This window comes from Epargyreus clarus, unplaced genomic scaffold (genome assembly GCF_041222505.1).
Source record: "Epargyreus clarus isolate Ecla_fem2 unplaced genomic scaffold, WU_Ecla_fem_2.2 ptg000009l, whole genome shotgun sequence".
NCBI lineage: Eukaryota > Metazoa > Arthropoda > Insecta > Lepidoptera > Hesperiidae > Epargyreus > Epargyreus clarus.
In genome coordinates, this window is record NW_027332217.1 from 12,316,265 (window position 1) to 12,340,124 (window position 23,860).

General features: G+C 33.6%; 1 protein-coding gene across 2 annotated transcripts in view; it reads right to left on the reverse strand.

Moving 5' to 3' along the window:
• Nucleotides 1-23,860, reverse strand: part of LOC140745003 (5'-3' exonuclease PLD3) — a 65,527-nt gene that overhangs the window by 26,066 nt on the left and 15,601 nt on the right. Inside the window, exons 1-7 of one of the 2 annotated variants that reach the window (XM_073076745.1) lie at nucleotides 15,760-15,964; nucleotides 15,013-15,125; nucleotides 14,285-14,446; nucleotides 9,532-9,709; nucleotides 8,846-8,980; nucleotides 7,689-7,811; nucleotides 6,460-6,528 (exon numbers count right to left, since the gene is read on the reverse strand). In XM_073076745.1, coding sequence (XP_072932846.1) covers nucleotides 6,460-6,528; nucleotides 7,689-7,811; nucleotides 8,846-8,980; nucleotides 9,532-9,709; nucleotides 14,285-14,446; nucleotides 15,013-15,125; nucleotides 15,760-15,810 — 831 coding nt within the window. In that variant the 5' untranslated portion in view covers nucleotides 15,811-15,964. Of the gene's footprint in view, nucleotides 1-6,459; nucleotides 6,529-7,688; nucleotides 7,812-8,845; nucleotides 8,981-9,531; nucleotides 9,710-14,284; nucleotides 14,447-15,012; nucleotides 15,126-15,759; nucleotides 15,965-23,860 lie in introns of those variants that run through there. The other variant, XM_073076743.1, reaches the window with a different exon arrangement.

Sequence of the window (23,860 nt, forward strand, 5' to 3'; positions counted from 1 at the left end):
ACCTTTTAAATAGTATCTGGTTTTATAGATGTAAGTGACATGTCAAATTAAAAAAGAAGAAGTTGTCAATTTGATATGCGTAAAAGTGGATATATACATATTATAATAGTGGACTCCAATGTAAACGTTGAATAAATATGTAGGTACTGATGAGAAGATTCCTTTTTAATCCTGAATATGTTTCTGCTCTGTGCTGCTTACGATTATGGAGTGATTCTACCTTACTTGTTTACCCAGCTTATGTTTTATGGACTCTTGTGATTTTCGTGCGATCGCTGTGGATTGTGTTGACAAGGATTCAATATCATCAGGTAAAATATACATCAGTTGTTGTATTAATCGTGAAATAATCGTAAATAATTTTAAACTACAGAAGCTAATCTTTTTACATTTCTCTTTTTTAGATAATTACATTAGCAAGACAAGGACATTCTTGGGATGACAAAATAATCAGTTATTATTGCAACTGCATCGCTGGGCAACGAACCGTACTCGTAGGTAGTTGCGCTCACATTATGCCCATTGTTTGATGTTTGGGCTGAGCTCGTCACAGGATGAAAATATTGATAAGGGAAGATATATTTAAAATGAATAAATAATGTATCTAAGTGAAGAGTAAGTAAAATATGATCAAATGTGTACTTAAAGTTGTTTTATTTACACACTTAAATGTTTTAACTAAAATAAATTGGTATAGAAGTACATATTTTGGTATGTTTGTTTTAAGTCAAGATTTATGAAAGTAAATATAATTAATGTTTATCAAATATAGGCCTTGTTTCTCAATACACACAATACAATGTTTATATATCTACGCCCATTCGCGTAAAAAATATATTAAAAAGTATATAATGTATATAGTAAGTTAAAATAGAATGACAGATGACATTATTACGGTAATCACTACCGCCATGATGTTTTTCCACTGTTGTGTTGCAAGTTTAAGTGTAAATTATTGTTTTTTAACAATTAAACGAACATGATTTGAAGAAAATTAACCCCCTTCTTTGCAAGTTTTCTTAATTTTTAATATAGTGTACAAAAGGTGGCCGGGAGCCCATACATTTTGAAACATCTCCTTTCGGCCTTATTGAGCATAAATAAATGTCTATGAAAATAATTTTTATATGTAAGCACATAAAAAATTACAATGTTCACAATAGAAAATCCCTAATAACTTCTAAACGGATTACCCTAATTACACAATTCCTTTTGCCCTATCCGTTTTAGACATAAACCTACCAAATGGCATTAAAGACAAACCAATATACAGGGTGTCCCGTAAGTACCACGACAAACTTGGGGAGAACATAGGTGAGGGTCTGACCTCTCTGGGAAAAAAAAAATTACCTTAATAAAAGTGTCACCCTTTTTGCACTATCAATTGTTTTAAATTTTTTGAGAAATTCAGCCCTCTTCATCTTCTTTCGTTAACTGCGTGTACAAATTTGGTGATGCAGTATTTATTTTTTCTGTTAAATACTATCAGATAGTTGGTCTATCATATTGAAATGTAAATTGGTTAAAACATGTAAAGGAACCATGAAAAAAATAGGGATATTTTTAGATTTTAATTTTATTACTATTTTTCCCTCAACTTTGACTCGTCGCGGTGAAAAAAAAAATGTACTGGACTATAAGTGTACGTTGCGCCAAAAAATATGTCCAGTTATTAGAGATTTGAAAAAGGTACCACACTTACTATTTAAAGTTGAAAAAAAAAAAGTTAAGGCCGTTTTTGCATGAAAGGGACTGAAACCAACTAAAACGTAATGATCGAGTTTTTATTTAAATTACGGTTTCTACCGACTCACAACGTGTCAGGCAGTACTAAATCACATTATTACCTAGTTACACACTTAAAAATATCATTCTTCATTTGTAAAAAAACAATTTAGTAACTAACTTGCAAACAAAGTATTACAATTTATTAAGTCAATTTTTACCTACTTTGAACTGTCGTTTCGAAGTGAAACTTCGTACATGTATGTAATTTGAATGACTATACCATAATTTGATATCTTGGAACTGATCTGATGATGGAGCCAGGATATGGATGGTAGATCTCTTACCAATTTAGCCCAGACTCGAGGGATTTACTAAGAAATGAACCATGCACTTGCTGACTTCATCATCAGATCTGTTCCAAGATGCCAAATTATGGTATTGTCATTCAAATTACATACATGTACGAAGTTTCACTTCGAAACGACAGTTCAAAGTAGGTAAAAATTGACTTAATAAATTGTAATACTTTGTTTGCTAGTTAGTTACTAAATTGTTTTTTAACAAATGAAGAATGATATTTTTAAGTGTGTAACTAGGTAATAATGTGATTTAGTACTGCCTGACACATTGTGATTCGGTAGAAACCGTAATTTAAATAAAAACTCGATCATTACGTTTTAGTTGGTTTCAGTCCCTTTCATGCAAAAACGGCCTTAACTTTTTTTTTTATCAACTTTAAATAGTAAGTGTGTACCTTTTTCAAATCTCTATTAACTGGACATATTTTTTGGCGCAACGTACACTTATAGTCCAGTACATTTTTTTTTCACCGCGACGAGTCAAAGTTGAGGGAAAAATAGTAATAAAATTAAAATCTAAAAATATCCCTATTTTTTTCATGGTTCCTTTACATGTTTTAACCAATTTCCATTTCAATATGATAGACCAACTATCTGATAGTATTTAACAGAAAAAATAAATACTGCATCACCAAATTTGTACACGCAGTTAACGAAAGAAGATGAAGAGGGCTGAATTTCTCAAAAAATCTAAAACAATTGATAGTGCAAAAACGGTGACACTTTTACTAAGGTAATTTTTTTTTCCCTGAGAGGTCAGACCCTCACCTATGTTCTCCCCAAGTTTGTCGTGGTACTTACGGGACACCCTGTATATACGAACAAAAAATCATGTTTTCAACTTACGTAATATTAGGTACGTAACATTTCAACGCAATATTACAAAAAAATAGTTAAGTTCGTTTCAAATGATTCGAAATAGGAAACTGTTATATAAATCGAGCTTAGATATCCACTTTATAACATATTCCTGCCATGATCACCAAAAATATCAGCTCCTAGTGGCTTGATAATTGATAGCTATAAAAAAACGAAAATCCACAGTTTAACGTTGAATTTAAACAACCGTCTATTGCACAATTAGGGTATTTTATTTTGCTCCATTGCTTGTACAAAACAGTTACAAACGCGTGTCAGAAATGAACTGACAGTCGCGCACGTATGCGCTCGAGTCCCCCCGAGATAACGAGTCGGTAAGTGGTGTCTACGTGTGCGTTACTCCAGCCCACTTTGTATGAAGATTGACCTGTGTTAGTTTTTATTTTGTGTTAGTACCTACCCGGAAAAAACGTGGAAATTATTATAAGAAACCTTTTTAATATAAATAATTTTAAGTATGAATTTGTTAGCGGTGAGTAAACTTACTGAAAAAGGATTTACTGTTAATTTCTTGAAAAACGGTTACACTATTAGTAACTCTATGGATATTATCATCGCAACTGGCCACAACCTAAATGGTATATATACAATTTGTCAAATCACCGATATGTAATTTGACAATGTCAAATAAATATTGGCATAGGAGACTAGCCCATATTAATCCGGAATATATGCGAATTTTAAAGAATATTATGACTGGTCTTGATAATGTGAACATTACCGACGGATATGACGACTAGTAAGAAACCATTTCCAAACCTCTGAACGCGAACGAACAATATACTGGAGATCGTACATACAGATTTATGTAGTCCCATGGAAGCTAGTTCACTCAACGGTTCAAGGTACATGTTATTATTTATCGACTATTATTCCCGAATGACACGATGAATGTTTATTTTCTAAAACATAAGAGTGAGTCTTTAAGAAATTTCAAAAATATAAAGTGTTGAAAAAGGAACTAGCAAGTCGAACAAATGTATGAGATCAGATGGTGGGACGACATTTTGTAATAGAGCTTTCAATATTTTCTTATCAACAAATGGAATTCTACATTAGAAGGCGATACTGTATACCCCTAAACAAATTGTTGTGGTTGAAACAGCTAACATAACTATTATTGTATATGCGAGAAGTCTAAAACGAATGTTATCATTATTAAATAAATATTTCATTTCATTTCAGAAGTCAGAAGTCTATTATAAATTGAAACTAATTTGAGCAAGAGCAGTAAATACTGTGGTTTATATCAAAAACCGGAGTCCGACGAAGTCAGTGAAAGATTACCAATGATTTTTGTCGGATATTCAGAAGAAAGTAAGGGATGTCGATTATTTAATACGAAGACACGTTAAATCCCAATAAATAAATAAATAAATCACAATCAGTAGAGATGTTTTTAGAAGATGTTTTTCCTGAGGATAACGGGCATAATTTCAGTTGTCAAAATAGTAACTTTTTTAGATTTAATTTATTGTCATGTTCGAATGAAAGTGATGATGAATGGCAAGATTATTTACATAACTACAAAGACTACCTAAACAATTTAATTGCCTTTAAAAAATCTGTTGTTGAGATTCAACTAGTGGAAGGTACCGGAAAGGAAAAGAGTAGAAATATCTACAAAAAGGAATGAGATGCCATCAAAAACAATGCTTGTAAAAAGATCCAAGTCTCGCCATTCAATTCTTTTACCGTAAAAAGTCTTGAGATCTATGTAATACCAAGCCGGTAATGTATGCAGTCCCTACTTAAGGGACCTTCTGTCTTAAGGTATTATCTCACTATCTAACCTAACAACATCTCATGGGACCATACCAATTTTAAAAATATTTTATGTTCTAAATAAATTGACGTGGCAATCGTACTTGTGTGATGCGATATGATAAGATGAAAACACAATGTGACTTGCAGTACGATTGCCACGTTAATTTATTTAGAACATAAAAGATTTTTAAAATTGGTATGGTCCCATGAGATGTTGTTAGGTTAGATAGTGAGATAATACCTTAAGACAGAAGGTCCCTTAAGTAGGGACTGCATACATTACCGGCTTGGTATTACATAGATCTCAAGACTTTTTACGGTAAAAGAATTGAATGGCGAGACTTGGATCTTTTTACAAGCATTGTTTTTGATGGCATCAGTTTTTCGTATAATACAACGTGTATTTAAACGACAATTAGGCAATATGTTTAGAGGGTGACATACATGGGAGCTTTTATTTCCCCGAAAAATTACAGAGACAGATATTTGCTTTTTCGAACGCAAATGCCACTTCGGCCGGTGATGCGAATCTATGCTACACCACTGATCAGAGACCAATTTTTATAAAATTTAAAATACCAACGAGCATGATTATATTCATACGTGAACACTGCCGCGCAATGACGTCAGAAATTAACCATAAATAGGACATAAGTTCTACTCGAGCTGAAACACAGAAACGAAGATATGTTGTTACCTAAGACGAAAATGAGTGCATCTCAAATGAGTTTCGTAACACGTATATTTTATTAAATTATCTAACTGTCACAATATAAAACATAAAACCGAGTATGTACGAGTACTATCAACTGCTATTGTCGTAAAGCGTAGTAGGACGTAGTAATGCGTGTTTAATTACTTTGAATACATTAATATACACGTCATTCTTGACCGTTCAAAGTAATTGTTTCCCTATAATTATAATGACATAAATGGAAATTATTTAAAAGACGCTAATTAACATGGAGAGATGAATCACGTGACAAAGAGTACATTTTTTTTTTCTTGATTATATGATTTATTTAAAGAATGATTGTAATCCTGGCTATATTTCTAATCGACTCACATTTATTCTCTGTAAGTATATAACTATGTCTGTTGGTTTGAAGAAATGTGTAGGAGATTTGTGTATCTAAAAATATCTATTAGGAGTCTAAATTGATTTATTTGCATTCTTAATACAACTGACAATCTGACTTACCTACCTATATTTTATTGCAATGTCTTCAACTACCTTAAAATAGCATTACTTTTACTATGTTAACTAGTTAGTCATTTTTTTCAGTTTTGTTAGACGCAGCTACCAATCTATGCATCAACAATAATTATGGTACATTTTTAATCACTCTACATTGATATACGCGGCGGCACTGAAAGTTATAATACGCTATATTGTACGAGGTTCGACCTCGCATGTGCAATAGAGGGACAACTATAATAACGTTATAAAGCTATTTTTAATATTTTTAGAATCGATATTTTAAAATCTTTTAATCGCTTGATTTGCTATATTGTCTAATGTTGCTATGTTGTTGAATTTTATACGTGTAGTTATATAGACTATATTGCAGCTGAACAAATGGTAAACAGTACTACCAATATGTTGTCAAAATAAAACCTGGTTAAAATTTTATCAAATTATTATATTTTATACAAAACGTGTTTTTTTGTATAATGTATGTTGTTATTCAGTGTACAGTAAAGTTAGATTAAAATTACTACTCACATCAAAAATCTTCCCCAAATCAGTCGCAAGACAGGAACAATTGTATGCTACGATTCCGAGTTCCTTAACCTGTTAACAAAAAGTAATTTTAATACAACAACATAATAAAGCAATATAAATAAATGATAAGAATGAAATGCGACATAACGATGATCCTCTTATCCTCCCTCAGTTGGAGGCCAGCAATAGGAAATGAAAAAGGTTGCAGCTTATTGATATAATTGTTCTCCTATAATGGAATTGAATAAAGCTGGAATGATTTCCAGCTTTATTCAAAACCAGAGAAAAATATTCTTTGTTATGTGCAAATGAAGCACATGGAGTCCAACTAATCATCTCCAAATAGGATAGTCCTAAGAACCAAGTCCCTCGTATAAGGGTCTCTTACCAAATAAATATTATAACACGCATAAAAAGCGCGCAAATACTTCGTCTAAGTAACATTTTATGTAGAAAAAAATCGGATTCGATATAAGGTCACTTATCAGATGGACTGCACGCATGTTGCTACTTAAATTTCATAAAAATAATATTCCACGATCGTAGACGACAGTATGAACAGACCCTTAATCTCCCGTGATAACGACCCGAGGAACGGAAACGGATTTACATGATGGAGTCGATAGGAGATTTAGTGGCGATCGTTTAATTAAGCCCGTAATTTATTGCGATGATAAATCTCTTTTTATCTATTAAAATCTCACTTTTACCTGTGGATTGTACCTAAACCGTTCAAGGGATCCCCTTGAAAATTGTTATTTTATTATCACGAAAAATAGTATCACGTTATAAAATTTTGTGTTTATAAAACCGAAGCTGTATTCTACAAGATGGTAATAGTTCACTGCTTCATATAGACATCTGTATTCAGTTCCATGCAGGTTATGGTTTTACTTTCACGCTTCTATTGAAACATAGAACTGATTTGGACTACAAAAAGTGTCACGGTGGTACCTCCTGAATCGAATCATATTGGTTTTATTACCGTAGTTATGTATTTCATACAGATGTAGAGCTAAACAAAATAAAATAACAGGTTTACACTAAATCACACACTTGGATACCCAGACTGTGTCAGGCCGGGGATCAAACTTGGATCAATGCTTGGTAGACCAATATAGTGACTACGCTACGCGACAAGTCAAATAAAGTAATTACACTACTCGATTCTCTTAATATAATTGTAGTATAAAAATCTCTTAAATAATATAGTATAAAATTCAATTTACCTGCGTGAGGGATCGCCAATCCATATTGGCACTCCCTATATAGAAATGGGTACGGTCCACAATCCAGAACTTCGTATGCAGCACGCCACTGCCTAAGAGCTTGGAGAAATTCAGACTTCTCACCTGAATAAACAACAAAAATATAGTAACATTACCAGAGATGTTAGTCAAATGGTTCCGCCGTATAATATCATAAATTTTGCTAATGGCAAAATATCGGTTCGTAAAACACTTTAGTGGGCCTTGTATTTTACTTCTTAAAAGTTAAGATGGGACATAAAATATCTTTGAAAAGCAGCATTTTTATAGCCACCGCTTGCTTATACGTGATGGTGCCCACAGTAATGAAATTTATTTGACTGAAATTTGACTGTGCTGTGACCTCATAAATTCCACCTCCTCATAAATTCCTGCGCAATCATGAGTCGTGTACCTATGTTATAATATTGTTTAGAAAAATATTTTTTTTTCTGGCACAACACCAGTAATATATGTAGATATATGGAGCTTTATGTGTGTTTTATTAAAATCGTTTCAGACATTTGCAAGATACGAATACTTAGTATTCATAAAATCTATATTTGAGTATTGTACTTGCTTTGAAAACTACTTATTTGGACGTCAAAAAGACAGTTCTTGGTAATATATATAAAAAACCGGTTTATTGCTTCAACTGAAGGCGGAGAACTTAATAGCTTCGAAACGAGTTACAAATTTAATTTCTATCAACATGGTACACAGAAGAATATAATACGATTTAAAAATACTTTATCATCGTACCAAACAAAGAGAAAAAGTTTCTACTTTCAACGAAAGATAAAAGCAGTACGTTTCGTCGAATAAGCGGTTTCTTTTACACAAACTTTAAGTAGAATAATTGGCGATTATACTTTCTTTCTTTATAAGAATGGAACATAAAACTTTTTTGTTAGCTATACAAAATACCGATACAGACAAAACATAGTATTTACCGAAAAACTATATGATATTTTTAAATATAACAAAAAGCCCCTGTAGTGGTAATAAGCAATAAATATTGATATTTGTAAAATTTGTATATAGCTTATACATTTACATGGAGCTACATTTATGCAATTTCTAGTATTTATTACTATAAAAATTCTTACTAAAAATCATATTATTATGTTATGTCTCACCTGCGCCGCTTTCTTCTTAACTAAATATTCTGTATCTACATTAGGGTTTAACTTAGTGGGCCAGTTTTGAGCAATTTTCAAATCTATTTTCCTTTTCGTCCCAGCAGCAAGTAGGGCCTGGAATACTTGCTCTCCCTACAAAAAACATACTATAATAAAATAATCATATTATTTGTAACGAGTTCCCGTTTATTGGTGATGGCGCTATATGATCCTGAATCACGCTATAAGAGTTTTTTAATAATCTTGCAGTTGCGTATAGTGGAGCACAGCCATTACCTGGGCACGACCTAGACGAGTTTGTGGGAGATTTTTATTTACCAACAGAATTTAAAGCTTCACATACAAATGACAGATCCATAATGATGGCTGATTCTTACTTGACTTTCCATAGAAAATAGGTTAGGTAAGTGCCTTAGAAATACCCAAAGGAAAATCAGGAAAGACACAATACACTCAGGTGATTAGAATTTTCCAGAAACATTTCTGTTTTATAGGAATCGAACCCTGAACCCTGGACAAAACGTAATTGTGATTGTTTTATGTGGCAGTTATATTAAAATTTCATAGCTAATTACATATATACAAACATAGCATACATTACAAACATCCTAGTACCCATTTCATATGCAGAACAAATAGTAAAATACATAATGTATAAGTAGGCGATTTTATTTCAAACTTACTTGTACAGAAGAATTATAAGGGTATACTTCATTAAACCTAAGCGTCCAATAAAAGGAGGCTATCTCTATGGAACTTTGAGCTTCATCTATTAAATCTAACCACACGTTCTTTGTGGGCGTGTGAGTGGAGTTCGGAGGGTACATGTGCCCCTCTGGTATACTTTCTACTAATGATAACCTGAAACAAACAAAATATATTATAAAGAGAATTTTCATGACAATAAGGCATGTGGTATATTTAATACTAGCTGTACCCCGCGGTATCACCCGTTAAAAATAAACAGGGGCACAGCTAGTTCTAAAATTTAAGTAGCCTAAGTTACACCTTATTACATCAGCTACCTGCCAATAAAAGTCCCGTCAAAATCGGTCTAGCCATTTCAGAGATTAGCCAGAACAAACAGGCAGACAAACAAAAATTGTAAAAATGTTATTTTGGTATATGTCTGGTAAATCTGGTTAGGTGGAACTCCTCATGTTAGTTTTATATTAAAGTTGGTAATTAGTCATTGCCCTCTATTGACATATTTTTGAAAAAAATACGTGTGTCGGCAGAACTTTTCGCAAATTTGAGCTTTGGCGGTTTCAATAGTTCAAACAAAAAGTAAATGCTAGAGCCGCGTTCCCCAACCTGTGGTCCGCGGACCCCTGGGGGTCCGCGAGTATATGTATGGGGGTCCGCGGTGTCATCTTTGGACCATACATAAATCGCTCATTAAATGCAAAAGGGCCGCTTTACTGCTTTTTTTTACCTGTTTATTTTATTAAGGGGGTCCGTGAAAACTGTGCTAGATTTCCTAAGGGTCCGTGGACTGAAAAAGGTTGGGAAACGCTGTGCTAGAGCCTTCTAAAATGATAAGGGCTGGGCTATAGCCAAAATAGTACATTACGATACGCGTGGCCAAAGTAGCCTATTTTTGCACGGCGTGAAGTTAGCGCCCGAGCGCAGCGAGGGTGCTAAACGCCGTGCACATAATAGGCTACTTATGTCACAAGTATCGTATACTATTTTATAACTCGTGTGACATAAACCCGCTTATTCTTGTTAATTCATATGAAAAAATATGATAATTATTTTCAAAGAAAAGATAACTTATAAATGATTGAAATTAAAACTATGAATTAAAAAAACAGCAAAAAAAGTGTCACAACCAAAACCATTGAAATTTGACGTGAAGAAGTCTTGATTCAGAATATTTAGTAATTTGTACCTAGTAGATTTTTGGATTAAAAACTGTTAAGTTGGCCTATTCTAGTATTATTCTGCTCTTGTGATAGAGGTAAATCTAACACCACACATACGTCAAAATCCATCAAGCTTATAGTAAGAACTCCATTTAAATGTATTAAAGAAACATGATAAAATCACATAATGTACTAATACTAGTGATACAGTAAAAAATCGATTATCCGAACCTCAGTTATACAGATTCGGGATTATTTGGATTGTCGAACATGAACAACTTTGTAATAACCCTTGCAGATCAGCTACATTATGTGTGATATGTGCATTTAAATTCCAGAAAGCAGCCAAATCGCAACTAGAAAGTTACTATAAAAACCAAAAATCCAATTGCTTAAAAATATACTTAAAAATATATGTTATCCCCGTAATTTTGACGAATCCAAAGGCACATGATATGTCAAAATTAGTTGTTTGGGTTAGCCAAAGAATGAAAAATACATACTTACGTAAAAACATAAGGTCGATAAACATTACCTTCCTCACTCGGATCAAATAGCTTTTCTTAACAAACGCTTAAATTATCCACATTTTCTATAATCCGAATGCCGTACGACAACAAATAGTTAGCTTTATCAAGTTTCTACGGGAGTAGTATTTTCAATTAAGGCTAATTTTGATAATGATTCCTAATTTAAATATGTCTTACTTTGGTGTCTAGCGAAAATACACAGTCAAAACAAACAATGCAACTCGATACAGCCCAACAGTTAGTCTTACAGTGATGCTATTGCTTAGGATATACACAATGGCAAGAACATTTATAAATACATCCAAAATTAAATATTAACATAATTATTGCTTTAAACAAAACAATCCTGACTCACTTTTACTTTTCAAATGGCATTTAAAAGTACGAAACGTTCATAGCGATGTTTATTTTATACAACTGTGAGGGTAGGATATTGATATTCGTACGGTGTAAAAATCGGCTACTTTGGACACGGAAAAGCGTGGCTAAAATGCGGGTTTAGGTCACAGAGTGCTATAAAATATATTTATATCACGGCGTGCGTAAATTGACGTTTTACGCACGCTTCGCGTGCGCAAAACCCCAATTTCCGACCCCGTAATATAAAATTTTATACAACACGCGGACGAAAAATGTTTTTCTGACTCGTGTGATTGCAGTCCTCGCCTGCGGCTCGGCCTGCAAACTCACACTTGTCAGAAAAAAATTTTTCGTCCTCGTATTGTAATGTACTATTTCTTGCGGTGTGTGTGTACGTGACAATATACCAAACCATTAAAAGTTCTATCACATTAACCTTAAATTTGTATTAAATAAAGATATATGCCTGTCTTACCTACTTGCTTCTTTAACTAACCTGAACCTCTTCATGTTTATGTACTATCAAATTACCAATTAACCAACCCATATTGAAGTCAGCCATTTATCTTGCCCCAAAAAAGGTTTGCCCGAAGAAAAAAGATTAATGCGACCTTCTAACCTTTACGCTCTTTTATTCGATCATTCCAAATTAATTATTTTAAGAATGATGGATTGTATACGATTATCAGAAAACCACATCGACTTGCTTGAAATAATTATAAAGGGAACAAAGACACTTCAACCTTGGTCGACTTTTTGTGGTCGAGTTTTCAGGTCATTAAAGGCTAGGCTAACCGTGCCAGCCGCCAGGTACACTTTGAGAACCAGGGGCAAGGGCTTTTTATTTTTACACAGTAACCCTACGATCTCAGTGAATCACAGTCAATATTTTTATTTATTTATTCTTTATTGACCATGTTAAAAAACAGTGTGGTGCAAAAGGCGGACTTAATGCTAAATAGCATTATCTCCCAGTCAACCTTAGGGATGTGCACAAAAATTGAAGGCGGTACAACTATACTAAAAAAAAGCAATATTCGTCTCTGTCTCTATAAGTCTTCCATCAGTCTGTAACAGCCCCATCGAATAGGGTTCAGATATTCCCAAGACCTCTTATACTGGCAAACAAACAAACAAAAATAATTAAAACCGATATTTTTGTTCCTATATTATGAATGCGATAATTATATCTAATTAAGGTTGTTTATGGTGTTCCCAAGGTGACTCGGATTGTGGCTTAAACCCTTTTCAATCTGAGAAATGCCCAGCAGTGCGACAGTAATGGGTTGCTGATGTACTATAGTACAAAAAGAATGACAATTATTTTACACTACAATTTTATTAACACTTAAGAATGAATTACACTATATTGTATTCCTGATTCTTGAGGACAAAATTGGAATGACTTACAGATTCGTATTTCATATCTTTAAGCTTTAATCCGCTTATAACACAGAAATAGGAGCGGCACCACGAACTTTTAAAATACGACGGAAATATCGAGTCTCGTGATTGAGTTAGCGGAAAATTTAGCAGCGGTTAAACCTGCCAACGTCGAACACTAATTCAATAAAATCTGAATTGGGCCAAACTAACAAACAATTAATTGGCAAACATGAAGATCTAACTAGTAATTACTATAAAAACAAAAATCCGACTACTTTAAAAATAATTAACTGTAAAGGGAATTAAAGTACCCTATGTCACTCTCACGAAAGAATTCCAACGACACCTCATAATTATGTTAAAATCTTTCAAGCCGTTTGGGCCACAGATTATGGATTAGTACTTAGTAGTTTTGGTTGTAGTGCGTGTCAAAGAAAGAAACATACATAACAACATTCAACCCTCCACAGTCGGTGTAAAAAGTCTAATGAAATGGACAAATGAACGTTCATTATAAAGGCCTGCATGAATATGTAACACTTTCCTTTAACAAGCTAATATATCTAAGCTCGAGATATGCTAATTCTTTCAGAATTAATTTCACAAAGAATTTCATTTGCATAGCACAGCTTTTAAAGGATTATAAAAAGCAGTTAACACAAAAAAGCTGACATTGCCTTTAGTTTATCTTAACACACAGATATAAAAATGTTATTCTTAATTTTATTTGCAATGTGTTGTTATTTTTGCATGAAATTTTTATTTGATCAATAAAGAGTACTAAAAAGTGTACACATAATAAACAACAAAAAACAAAGACAACAAGCATAAACATTCCAACCTAGCCCTCAGGCATGTCACACACATGTAGCAATGACCACAGCACTGTCACAATACTTTCAGAGGGTATGAGGTTATATTTTATAATACCGAAGTAGCAAATGTGCATGCAGTTTACCTGATGGTAAATGGCTACTGCCACCCAAGGACATTCGTCATCAACCACGAATAAGATTGGGAGTCATATCTGAGGACAGCTACATATGTGTTATAGAAATGAATCGCGTCACCATAGCAAATTGTATGACTACACCTGCTTGCAACAACTTCAGAGCGGATTATCAGTTTGGCGCGTACTATACTACACTTGAGATCAAAGTTAAAAAGCCTCAAATAGGAATGTTTCTTACCTACCATACCACAAGTTTTCTAAATGTGACAGTCACAAACAAAAATCTTAACACTACATAACTAATAATTAAACAATCACACTAGAATAGTGATAGTCTCACCTACACTCATCTGAGCACTGCAACCGCACGTGGTCCGGTTGGGTGGCGGCGTGGAGTGCAGGCTGGTCCAGCAGCGGCACCAGCACCACCAGGACAATCAACACAATCACTATCGACACCGGTATGCATGATGGCCGACACCATATGCTGCGCTTTTTCCTCCTGTTAAAGAAATTGAGCATAAATAATAAATTTAAAACAAAATGGTTTTAATAACTTCACCAGAAAGAAATACCCTAAACCAAATAAATAGGGAAAATTGTTTTGTTTGATATTTGTTGAAGTTATATAAGTTACAATATCTACTTATTTTGCATTTCAAGCCATTACTAAATATAAGCCGATAATTACTGAAGTATCAAATATTTTATTGAGTCAGCATAATTTTTTTTAAAACATAGGAGTTGCAGAGGAGCAACGCTCAACACTGCTGTTATGAGGCAGAAACAGGTGTAGTTGTGGTGCCGCCGGAGTCGAACCACAAAGGGTTCGACCATCTTCACCAAATACATAAGAAACAGCTTATTTGTTATAATCGAGATAAGACCAGGTTTTATTGAAATTATAAAATGACAAAAACTAACCTCATGACTTTATCATGCCTCAAGACTATGTAACAATGTCTTTTCAGTGTATTCTTAAAACATTAAGCACTTCAGGGCATTTATGTCAGAATATAGTACAGCTACATAAATATAAAGGACAAAAGGATGGTCTCAAATGCTTACTTATCATAAGAACTATTTCCATTCTCATCTCTCATCATGAATATCTGCTCCCACTGCTCCAATTCTTCATCAGATGAGGACGCGTTCCCCACACTTCCGGTCTCTAGGACAGTCTGCAACAAGTAATCATCTTCATCAACAAAATCATCAAACTATCAACAGTTTATAGATAATGAAAAGCATCAGGATGCCAACTGAGTTGATAGAAGCCATGTTGTTCGAAACCAAGTACTTGTACACGGAGAAGTGAAAACCTAGTTCTCAGAAACGTAGCAGTCAATCAGGAGGTCCGAGGTTTGAATCCCAGGCAATGCACTTTTGATATTGTGAAGAGATCTTTATGCCTAAGAGCTCTTTAAAAAAGTTCTCAAAGGTGTATGAAGGACCCACGTGCACCTAGCCAGCTCTATGAACTATGGTCTTAATCCATCTCACTCCAAAAAGACACTCTTGCCTACCAATGAGGCAAAAATGGGTCTAGAACCACTATAGTAAGGTAGGGCATGTGCTTTAATAAAGTAGAAATTATTAATTTAAACGTCGCCGTTTTAGTTTCCATGTGACCTGAATTGGCGCGGCGGCCGACAATTTAAAAATAAGTTCATTTGCAACTCCAAAATAGCATCCATCAATAGTTCATTACAAACTCTCTAACACTAATGAAAATACGTAACTGACCAAATAGTTCTAGATGAAATTGATTAAGTTTTTAAAATAGATTGATTTAAAAAAAACTTTTGAACTAACTTTGATATAAACTAAAATGGTTTTCATAGACTCCGTTATGTGCCCAATCATAATTACAGGTTTTTTTAAACACTTTAATCATATAACTTAAATCACAAAGCACTATATTCTTGAAAATACTACAATTTTGGTATTTCACTTTGTTTTTGTTAACTTTGCTAATTGCTTTTTGTTTTGACATTAGACGAGTCGGCAAATTTTGACATTTAACCGGAAAGTCGTATTTTGTACACAGATAAAAAAGTTGTAATGACAAAAGTCGTATATAGTGACAGCCTAATTAATGTTATATTTTTAAAAACACACAAAACAAGAGTAACATTATAACACCTATTATCGAAGACTAAAGACTCTACACTACATATTTTATTCAATAAAGTTAATTTCATTACCATTTATACGTATTTCTATGTAGCTAGGTAACTAAAGAACATAAAAGTTCTTTACAATTTAATAAATCACTGTTGTTTCTCTTTATGACACAAACACTAATACAACACTTAAATAACTGCATTTTCGTATATCCTGCTGTTCCTTTACAAGTCGTGTAGGCGCATTAGTGGCAAAAATATTACTGCAAAGTAGATGACGTCGGCAACCACCGCATTGTGCATGTGCATTTTAAATACTAGGTTAGTTCGAACCGCAAAACTATTCAGGCCAGAACTGTTTTAAAAACAGTTATTGTTCCGCTGGGCAATTAAGTAATTAAGTTGTATAACCAGCTTTTGATTTGGCGGCATTTTACTCATTGTCATTACTGTACGACACCGAATATTTAATATACGAGAGTTTTCTGATTCGATGTATATTTAGAATTTATATTGTTTTATTCCAACATGATTCAGTCATATGGGCTATATCTAGTTCTTTCTCTTTCACTCCCGTGGACATTCCATCACGTGAAGGGTTAAATTCCGATGGGGTTGGAGATTAATGCTAATGAAAAATGATTCAAATTCAAACTTACAGGATAAATTTTATCAAAGGGAATGATTATAATAAACATTTCCTTTCGATTATAACTGACTCAATAATTTTACCTGCAATACCTTACATAGTTTTATTTTCCTTACCCGAATGTCATACAAAGTAAAATCTGAGGGTACTGCACATAGAAAATGTTTAAGTACCTCAGAAGTTATCAAACTTATTTCTTGTACCTACCACCTATTTTGAAAACCTACTCGTATTATTCTAGAGTCCCAAAGTTTAGGCGTAAGTGGAAATTTCAAGATTGGAATTCCTTGGACCCTTTAGCATCCCCCTCTCTACTAGAACTCTAATATAAGTAAGTATATATAGTAGGCGATAACTGCATACTCCCAAACTGTTACTAATGTTCCACCGAGCAATTATAGAGCATTACACTTGTTTCTAATTACTGGCCCAGGCACATTAGACCGGTGATTTACAAAGTTCATAAAAATACCTACACTAAGGCGAATAATGATCGGTTCCGACAAAGTACTATAAAAATCAAACACGTAACTAAACTTTACAACACAGGCGTGTGAACTCGATAACCACCAAAATTACACTGTGACAAGGAAAATGATTGAAACTGAAGGTAAAAAATATAGTATACATATAATACAGCTGGCATTGTCATGTCTTAATGTTTTACAAACAAAATGTTGTGATTGTGATATTAGGCTGTAAGTAAACACGAAGAGTGCCCTTAAGACAGATACACACTATTTTATGGTGCTTAACGTAAATATTCGTCGCATATTTATACGTAGATTGACAAAAATCAATCTATTTTACTTAATTTATAATGTACAATGTAGTGTAAATATAAGTACACATAGAATGTACAGTGTACACATTACACACACAATCGTGCTACTTAATGGTTTTATGACATATACCTACACGATAGGTACGATTAATTGTTAAAATGTAAACTGCGATATGGACGTTCATTAAATATTTAACTTTCGACTTACAAAAAGCTATCATTATGAAATAATATGAATATTTATAAAATATTACTGTTAAATATATTAGCACTACAAAAATTATAAATAAATATATGTGTATGAACCGAGACTTTTCAAGACTTGATATACTTTTATTATACTTGCGTTATATTTTTATAGGTTCTTAATATACAAACGATTTTTTTCTCTTTGTCGTAGCATCCGGTATCCGGTAGCATTATCACCACATTTATGTCTACTATTTAATAACAGTATTAACTGCAGTTGCTGTAGCATGCATTCTTTGTACAAACGTTGCAAATGCTGCATTTTATCCTAGTAAATGATGGTTACTGCGTTTAAATCACGGATTACTGTCTAATCTAGTGCAAACACTGTAATATTTTTCGTTACGATTTGACCGACTTCCAATTTAATTTATTTTTTTCTTCTACCTATGTAAAGATCACATTCTTCTGATGCCATTTCTGCAAAAAAACTGAAATTCTTTGTTACGAGGGTAATAACAATTGTATATTTATCTTGAAAATATTTTTTTTTCTTAATAATTACCTCACATTTGATGAAAAGTTTATAAAAACAACAATAAATATAGGTATATATTGCTACTAATCATATCTTATACTACTACTTACTACTTTATAAAATTGAATGTTTTTCGTAGACAATATTGTGAAGACGCTCATAGTTCGTAGCTACCTCGTAGCACTTAACTCGTAGCGTAGCGGAGTGTTAGTCACACTTTAATTAATTATTAACTTGTTTTGTGGAGACTCGACAACATGATTTGCGCTATACGGATTAAAAATAATAATTTGTTAAATTGATACAACCCCTCACCACTAAGTTGGAAAGCCTCGAAGAAGTATGTCTCCCTTACCAAACTCTTATAACCGGAATACACTAAGCGTTGAACACTGATATTATTGGACAGAAATAGGAGTGGCGGTAGTGCCTCCTAAGTCGAACCACAAAGGGTTCTACCACCTTCACAATAAAAATAATTACTTAGTATTAAACTCCATATAAAAAAAACTCGATCAAAGTACGTAATTCATTTCACTCGAAGATAGAAAACTATATAAAATGTATTTAGATCAAACCTACGTTTGCAAGCCGCAATAAATATTTAATACAAGAGCTTATACATAATCTACCAACCTACTTTCACGCTGATTCATCATAAATTTACCTGGAAAAATGTCTAGCCGTACACCGGAGACCCTCTAATGGCCGGTTTGGCGTGTAACTCCGTTATTCTTTGTCAAAAATTCGTGAAATATTATCCTATAATAAACATTCGGATACACCTAAAATAGAAGGAAATATACATACATAAGCATCAAGGAAACGGTTGTATTATTTTATGATACTGAGGTCGGAAACGGTACAATCTATCGCATGGTACGTGAGACATTCCAAAGGCGGAAATGCTATGTCAATTGCATAAAAACAATAATCCAGCTCCTTTACTTTATCTAAAAAGAAATATTAGCTGTCATTGAAGAATAAGTTCTGAGTTGAATCGAAGCAAAAAATATATTCATATTTTTTTTTTATTTAATATAGGAGTAGCAGACAAGCATGCAGTCCACCTGATGGTAAGTGGCTACTGCCGCCTATGGACATCTGTAATTAACCCCAGATAGGATTAGATATTCCTACCTGAGGTCGGCCACAGATGCGCCGCTACCCCTGAGGACTAAGCTGGAACGCCTCGGAAAAATCTGTCTCCCTTACCACACCCTTCAAAACGGAATACAGCAGCGCCTAACACTGCTGTTATTGGTTAGAAATAGGTGTGGCGGTGGTGCCGCCGGAGTCAAACCACAAAGGGTTCTATCACCTTCAAATTTACGTTATTGCACAGAAATAACAATTTATCTTGGCAACTGGATCAAGTGGAATTATTAAACTAACAAGTTGAAGCTTCACGAATGAAGGTGGTAGAACCCTTTGTGGTTCGACTCCGGCGGCACCACCGCCACACCTATTTCTACCTAATAACAGCAGTGTTAAGCGCTGCTGTGTTCCGGTTTGAAGGGTGTGGTAAGGGAGACAGACTTTTCCGAGGCGTTCCAGCTTAGACCTCAGGGGTAGCGGCGCATCTGTGGCCGACCTCAGGTAGGAATATCTAATCCTATCTGGGGTTGATCACAGATGTCCATGGGCGGCAGTAGCCACTTACCATCAGGTGGACTGCATGCTCGTCTGCTACTCTTATATTATAAAAAAAAAAAAAAAAAAAAAAAAAAGTTGAAGCTATGATTAAACTTGGCACCGCGAACAAAGCTTCTAGCATTTGCTAGTTCATTTCAAGAAAACCTAGGCGTGGAAAACGGTCTCACTAATGGACACCTTAGTATCGCTTCATCATTCTTTGTCAAGTTTCGCGTTAGAGCCATAAAACATAAAAAGGGTACAGTTTCGTGTGTAATTGGCTATTAAATTGTACTTTAGTGAAATATCGTCATTCGTCATCTAGACACGGTCGTTATAATTATAGTTAAAGGAAAATACTATTAATTATTCAGCTGACTTTACGATCTTTTAAAATAACGTAGGTACTTTGTCTAGAAATAATCCGTATTAATTACAACCCATCTTAGATAGAACTATTTACAATGAATTTACTTACGTAATATTACATTTATTAGTCCGCATTGTCTACATATAAAATGACAGTAGATGGTGCGAAGAAAAAACATTTTTAATAGCAATTAATAAAAAATACAAGTGGCCTATAAGTAAGCATAAACGTTAACATTCTCTTATAAGGTTTAAAACTACATTTTAGCTATTATAGTGATTGTCGAGTACCTACTGTAAGCGGTGGTTATGCAATAGCAACCGCGTTTCAGCGAAGCTCGCTATTTTGAAGGCTTTTACCAAACCGTTATAACTGACATTTGACAGCATCCGCTACTAAAGAATATAAAGCAGTACCTGGGTACATAGCTGTATTTTTGCTCGTATAGGGATAGTAGCTTTTAACGGCAGCTTTGCCCGCGGTTAGAGGTTTTTATTTATTCCTGAACTGAACTGACTCAGAACTGTTTTTTTGGGGTAAAAAGTACCCAATGTCTTTTTATGAACGTGTGAACAAAATTTCATGGCAATTTGCTATGTAGTTAGTCGAGAAAGTGTAGCAAACAAATAAACTAGCTCACATTCTTATTTATAAAATCAATTAGGAAATTAGATAAATAATGTAGGTAGGTACATGCACTCCTTGTGGCTTTAGAAATGTAAAGTAACTTTAAAAACAGTAGTTGAGTATTTATATAAGCTTTACACATGGATTAAGTAAGTTATGATGATTTTGATGTTAGTTTCATAAGTAATTAAATTCTGCCTCTTTAAACTATCAAAAATAATCATTCAATATATAGGGGAAAGTCGGTTATATCGTACCACTTTTCACTTTAGCATCGATAATTAAGTATGAGGTCTACAATGACGAAATAACAATTAAAATATAGCTTCATATCTTGACTACCTAGTACAGGAAAACCAAGTCTCTACCTTTATTTCAACATCCTTAAAAATCATTCCCGGAGGTCTTCGATCAGTACAATTTAGCCGACGAGGCGGTTTAATCGTACCACTAGCAGTTTAAATTGTACCACAGGAGTCAAATCGTACTGCTAAATAACAAACATAATATAAATTATGATAGAAATCATTTATTTCACACAAGATCTATCAATAAAAATAACAAATTGAAATACTTGGCCAAGAGCAAGTTAGAGTAGCATATATACATATATATATAGTCATTATGTCATTACTTTTTACCCGACTGCCAAGGAAGGGTTATGTTTTTCGCGCGTATCTTGTATGTTTGTCTTTCTTTATTTGATCCGATCCAACAAACGGCTGGATGAATTTCAACAGTTAAAGTATCATTATATTTGTCTCAATGACCCGAGTATCCTTAGATAGGTGTTAGTAAAAAAAAAACAAAATGGCGGATTTTTGGCGCGAAATAATAACACATTTAAAAAAAAAAGTTAAGCGAACCTATCGAGTAGGGTATCAAATGGAAGGAGATTAAACGGAGATTATAAAAACATATTTGTATATATATAAAACAGTAAGGTGACTGACTGACAGACTAACTAAATGACTTTTTCATTTTTCAGAAATCAACGTACAGCCTAAACCAAGGACCTTACAGTTCTGAAATTTTGCACACAGGTTCTCTATATAGCTTGAATAAGTACTAAGAAAGGCCTTTTGGAAATTCTACCCTTAAGAGGGTAAAATAGGGTAAAACAGTGTTTTTGAAATCCTTTAATTTTGAAGCAACTACTATAAAATTTTGTATTTGGCTTTCTGGATAGGAACAAGGACGCTCTTATTTATCCCCCTCCGAAAAATCAACCCCGTAGAGGGCAAAATAAGGGTTAAAAGTTCATTTGAACAATGTTCAATTTTGAAGCAAACACTATGACATTTTTTATCAGGCTTGTTGGTTAAAAATAATGAAATGCTACCTCTAACAAGGTGAAATAATGACCGAAACTTTGATTTACTGAAGTTATATATTTTATAGACCGTAAATGGTGAATTTTTTCGCGTAATAGTAACACGATTTAAAAAAAGTTAATCTATCGAGTAGGGTGTCAAAATAAAGGAAATTAAGAGAAGATTACACATACATTATATAATATATCTTATATATAAAATTCTCGTGTTAGTTACCGTACTCCTCCGAAACGGCTTCACCGATTTTCACCCAATTTTACATACATATTCAGTAGGTCTGAGAATTGGCCACTATCTATTTTTTTTTACACCTAAGTGATAAGGGTTTTTCATCCTTAACATTTTTTTATTTATATGGCAACACAACGTTTGCCGGGTCAGCTAGTACATAAATACTACTATACACATCGAGATAAAGTCTGAATGAGTTGCTGTGCCAGAGATCAACGCAAAGGGAAACCGCTGAACTTAAGCGTGCTGGAATTTTACACATAGGTTCTTTATATAGCGTAAATGAACACTACGAGGATAAAATAGGATAATATTGTTTGAACATGTTTTGTTTTTGAAGCAGACACCTACTATGAAACTTTATATTTGGCTTTCTGGATAAAAATAATGAAATGCCTATTTCACTGCTTTTGGAAATTCTACTTCAGCCTTTCTGGTGCAGTCGGGTTTTTGATTTTTTAAATTAATTTATTTATTTAGTAATTGATATCATAGCATCCATAGAAGTAGGTAAATGCATTGTAAAAATTTGAACAGTTTAACTATTAAGCTAATAGAAAAGCGACAATTGGCGGAAAATAGTGGATTCTTGTATGGCGAGCCCTATTAATTTTCAAGCATTTTTAGTATTTATTATTACAGTGGCCACCATTCTTCATACTCTTTAAAAAAACATCTATAACGATTCCAAAAATGGAGCCCTGTGACAGACGGGCAGATGCACAGACATCGGAGGCTTAGTATTAGGGTTCTATGTTTTTCCCTTGAGTACAGTACCACAAAAACGAACAAAATTCATAAATTACTAACTACTTACTTTCTTAACGTCAAAATATGAGATCTTTTAAAATATATTCATTGAAACTCATTTTCGATCTCTATTTAGGACTTAATCATTTCTCTGATAATGTTTTCTTTTATTTTTAATAGTCCATACTCCGTCATGTATTTTAATAGTAGTTTGTGAATTTTGCACCTATTCGCCTTTTATTTGGGCTAGTGACACGTATGGGTACCGAGCAACGTGTGGTACGATTTACCAAATTATATGAATTATAAAAAAAATGAACATCACGACATAACTGCAATACTAAGACACACCGTCCATATTTCAAAATAATGTAATTTAAATCTGAAGGCAAATAATGTAAGCAGTGTAGTTTTAACTTACTCTTATTACGAGTTATGTGCTTACGAAAGAAGACGAAAATTTAGATCATATCACTAAAAAAAATTTTTTGCTGGCACAAACAGTTCGCAGTAAATCCCATTTGTAAATAGCGGAATGGTGTGGAACTGCAAGGAGTCATACTTCCGTATTGTTATATTAGAAATAATTGCTCATCTAATAGGAAATATATGAGTGGTACGATTAAACCGGCGGTACAATTACACCAACTCTCCCCTATACACGGCCACAGACAAACGGAATG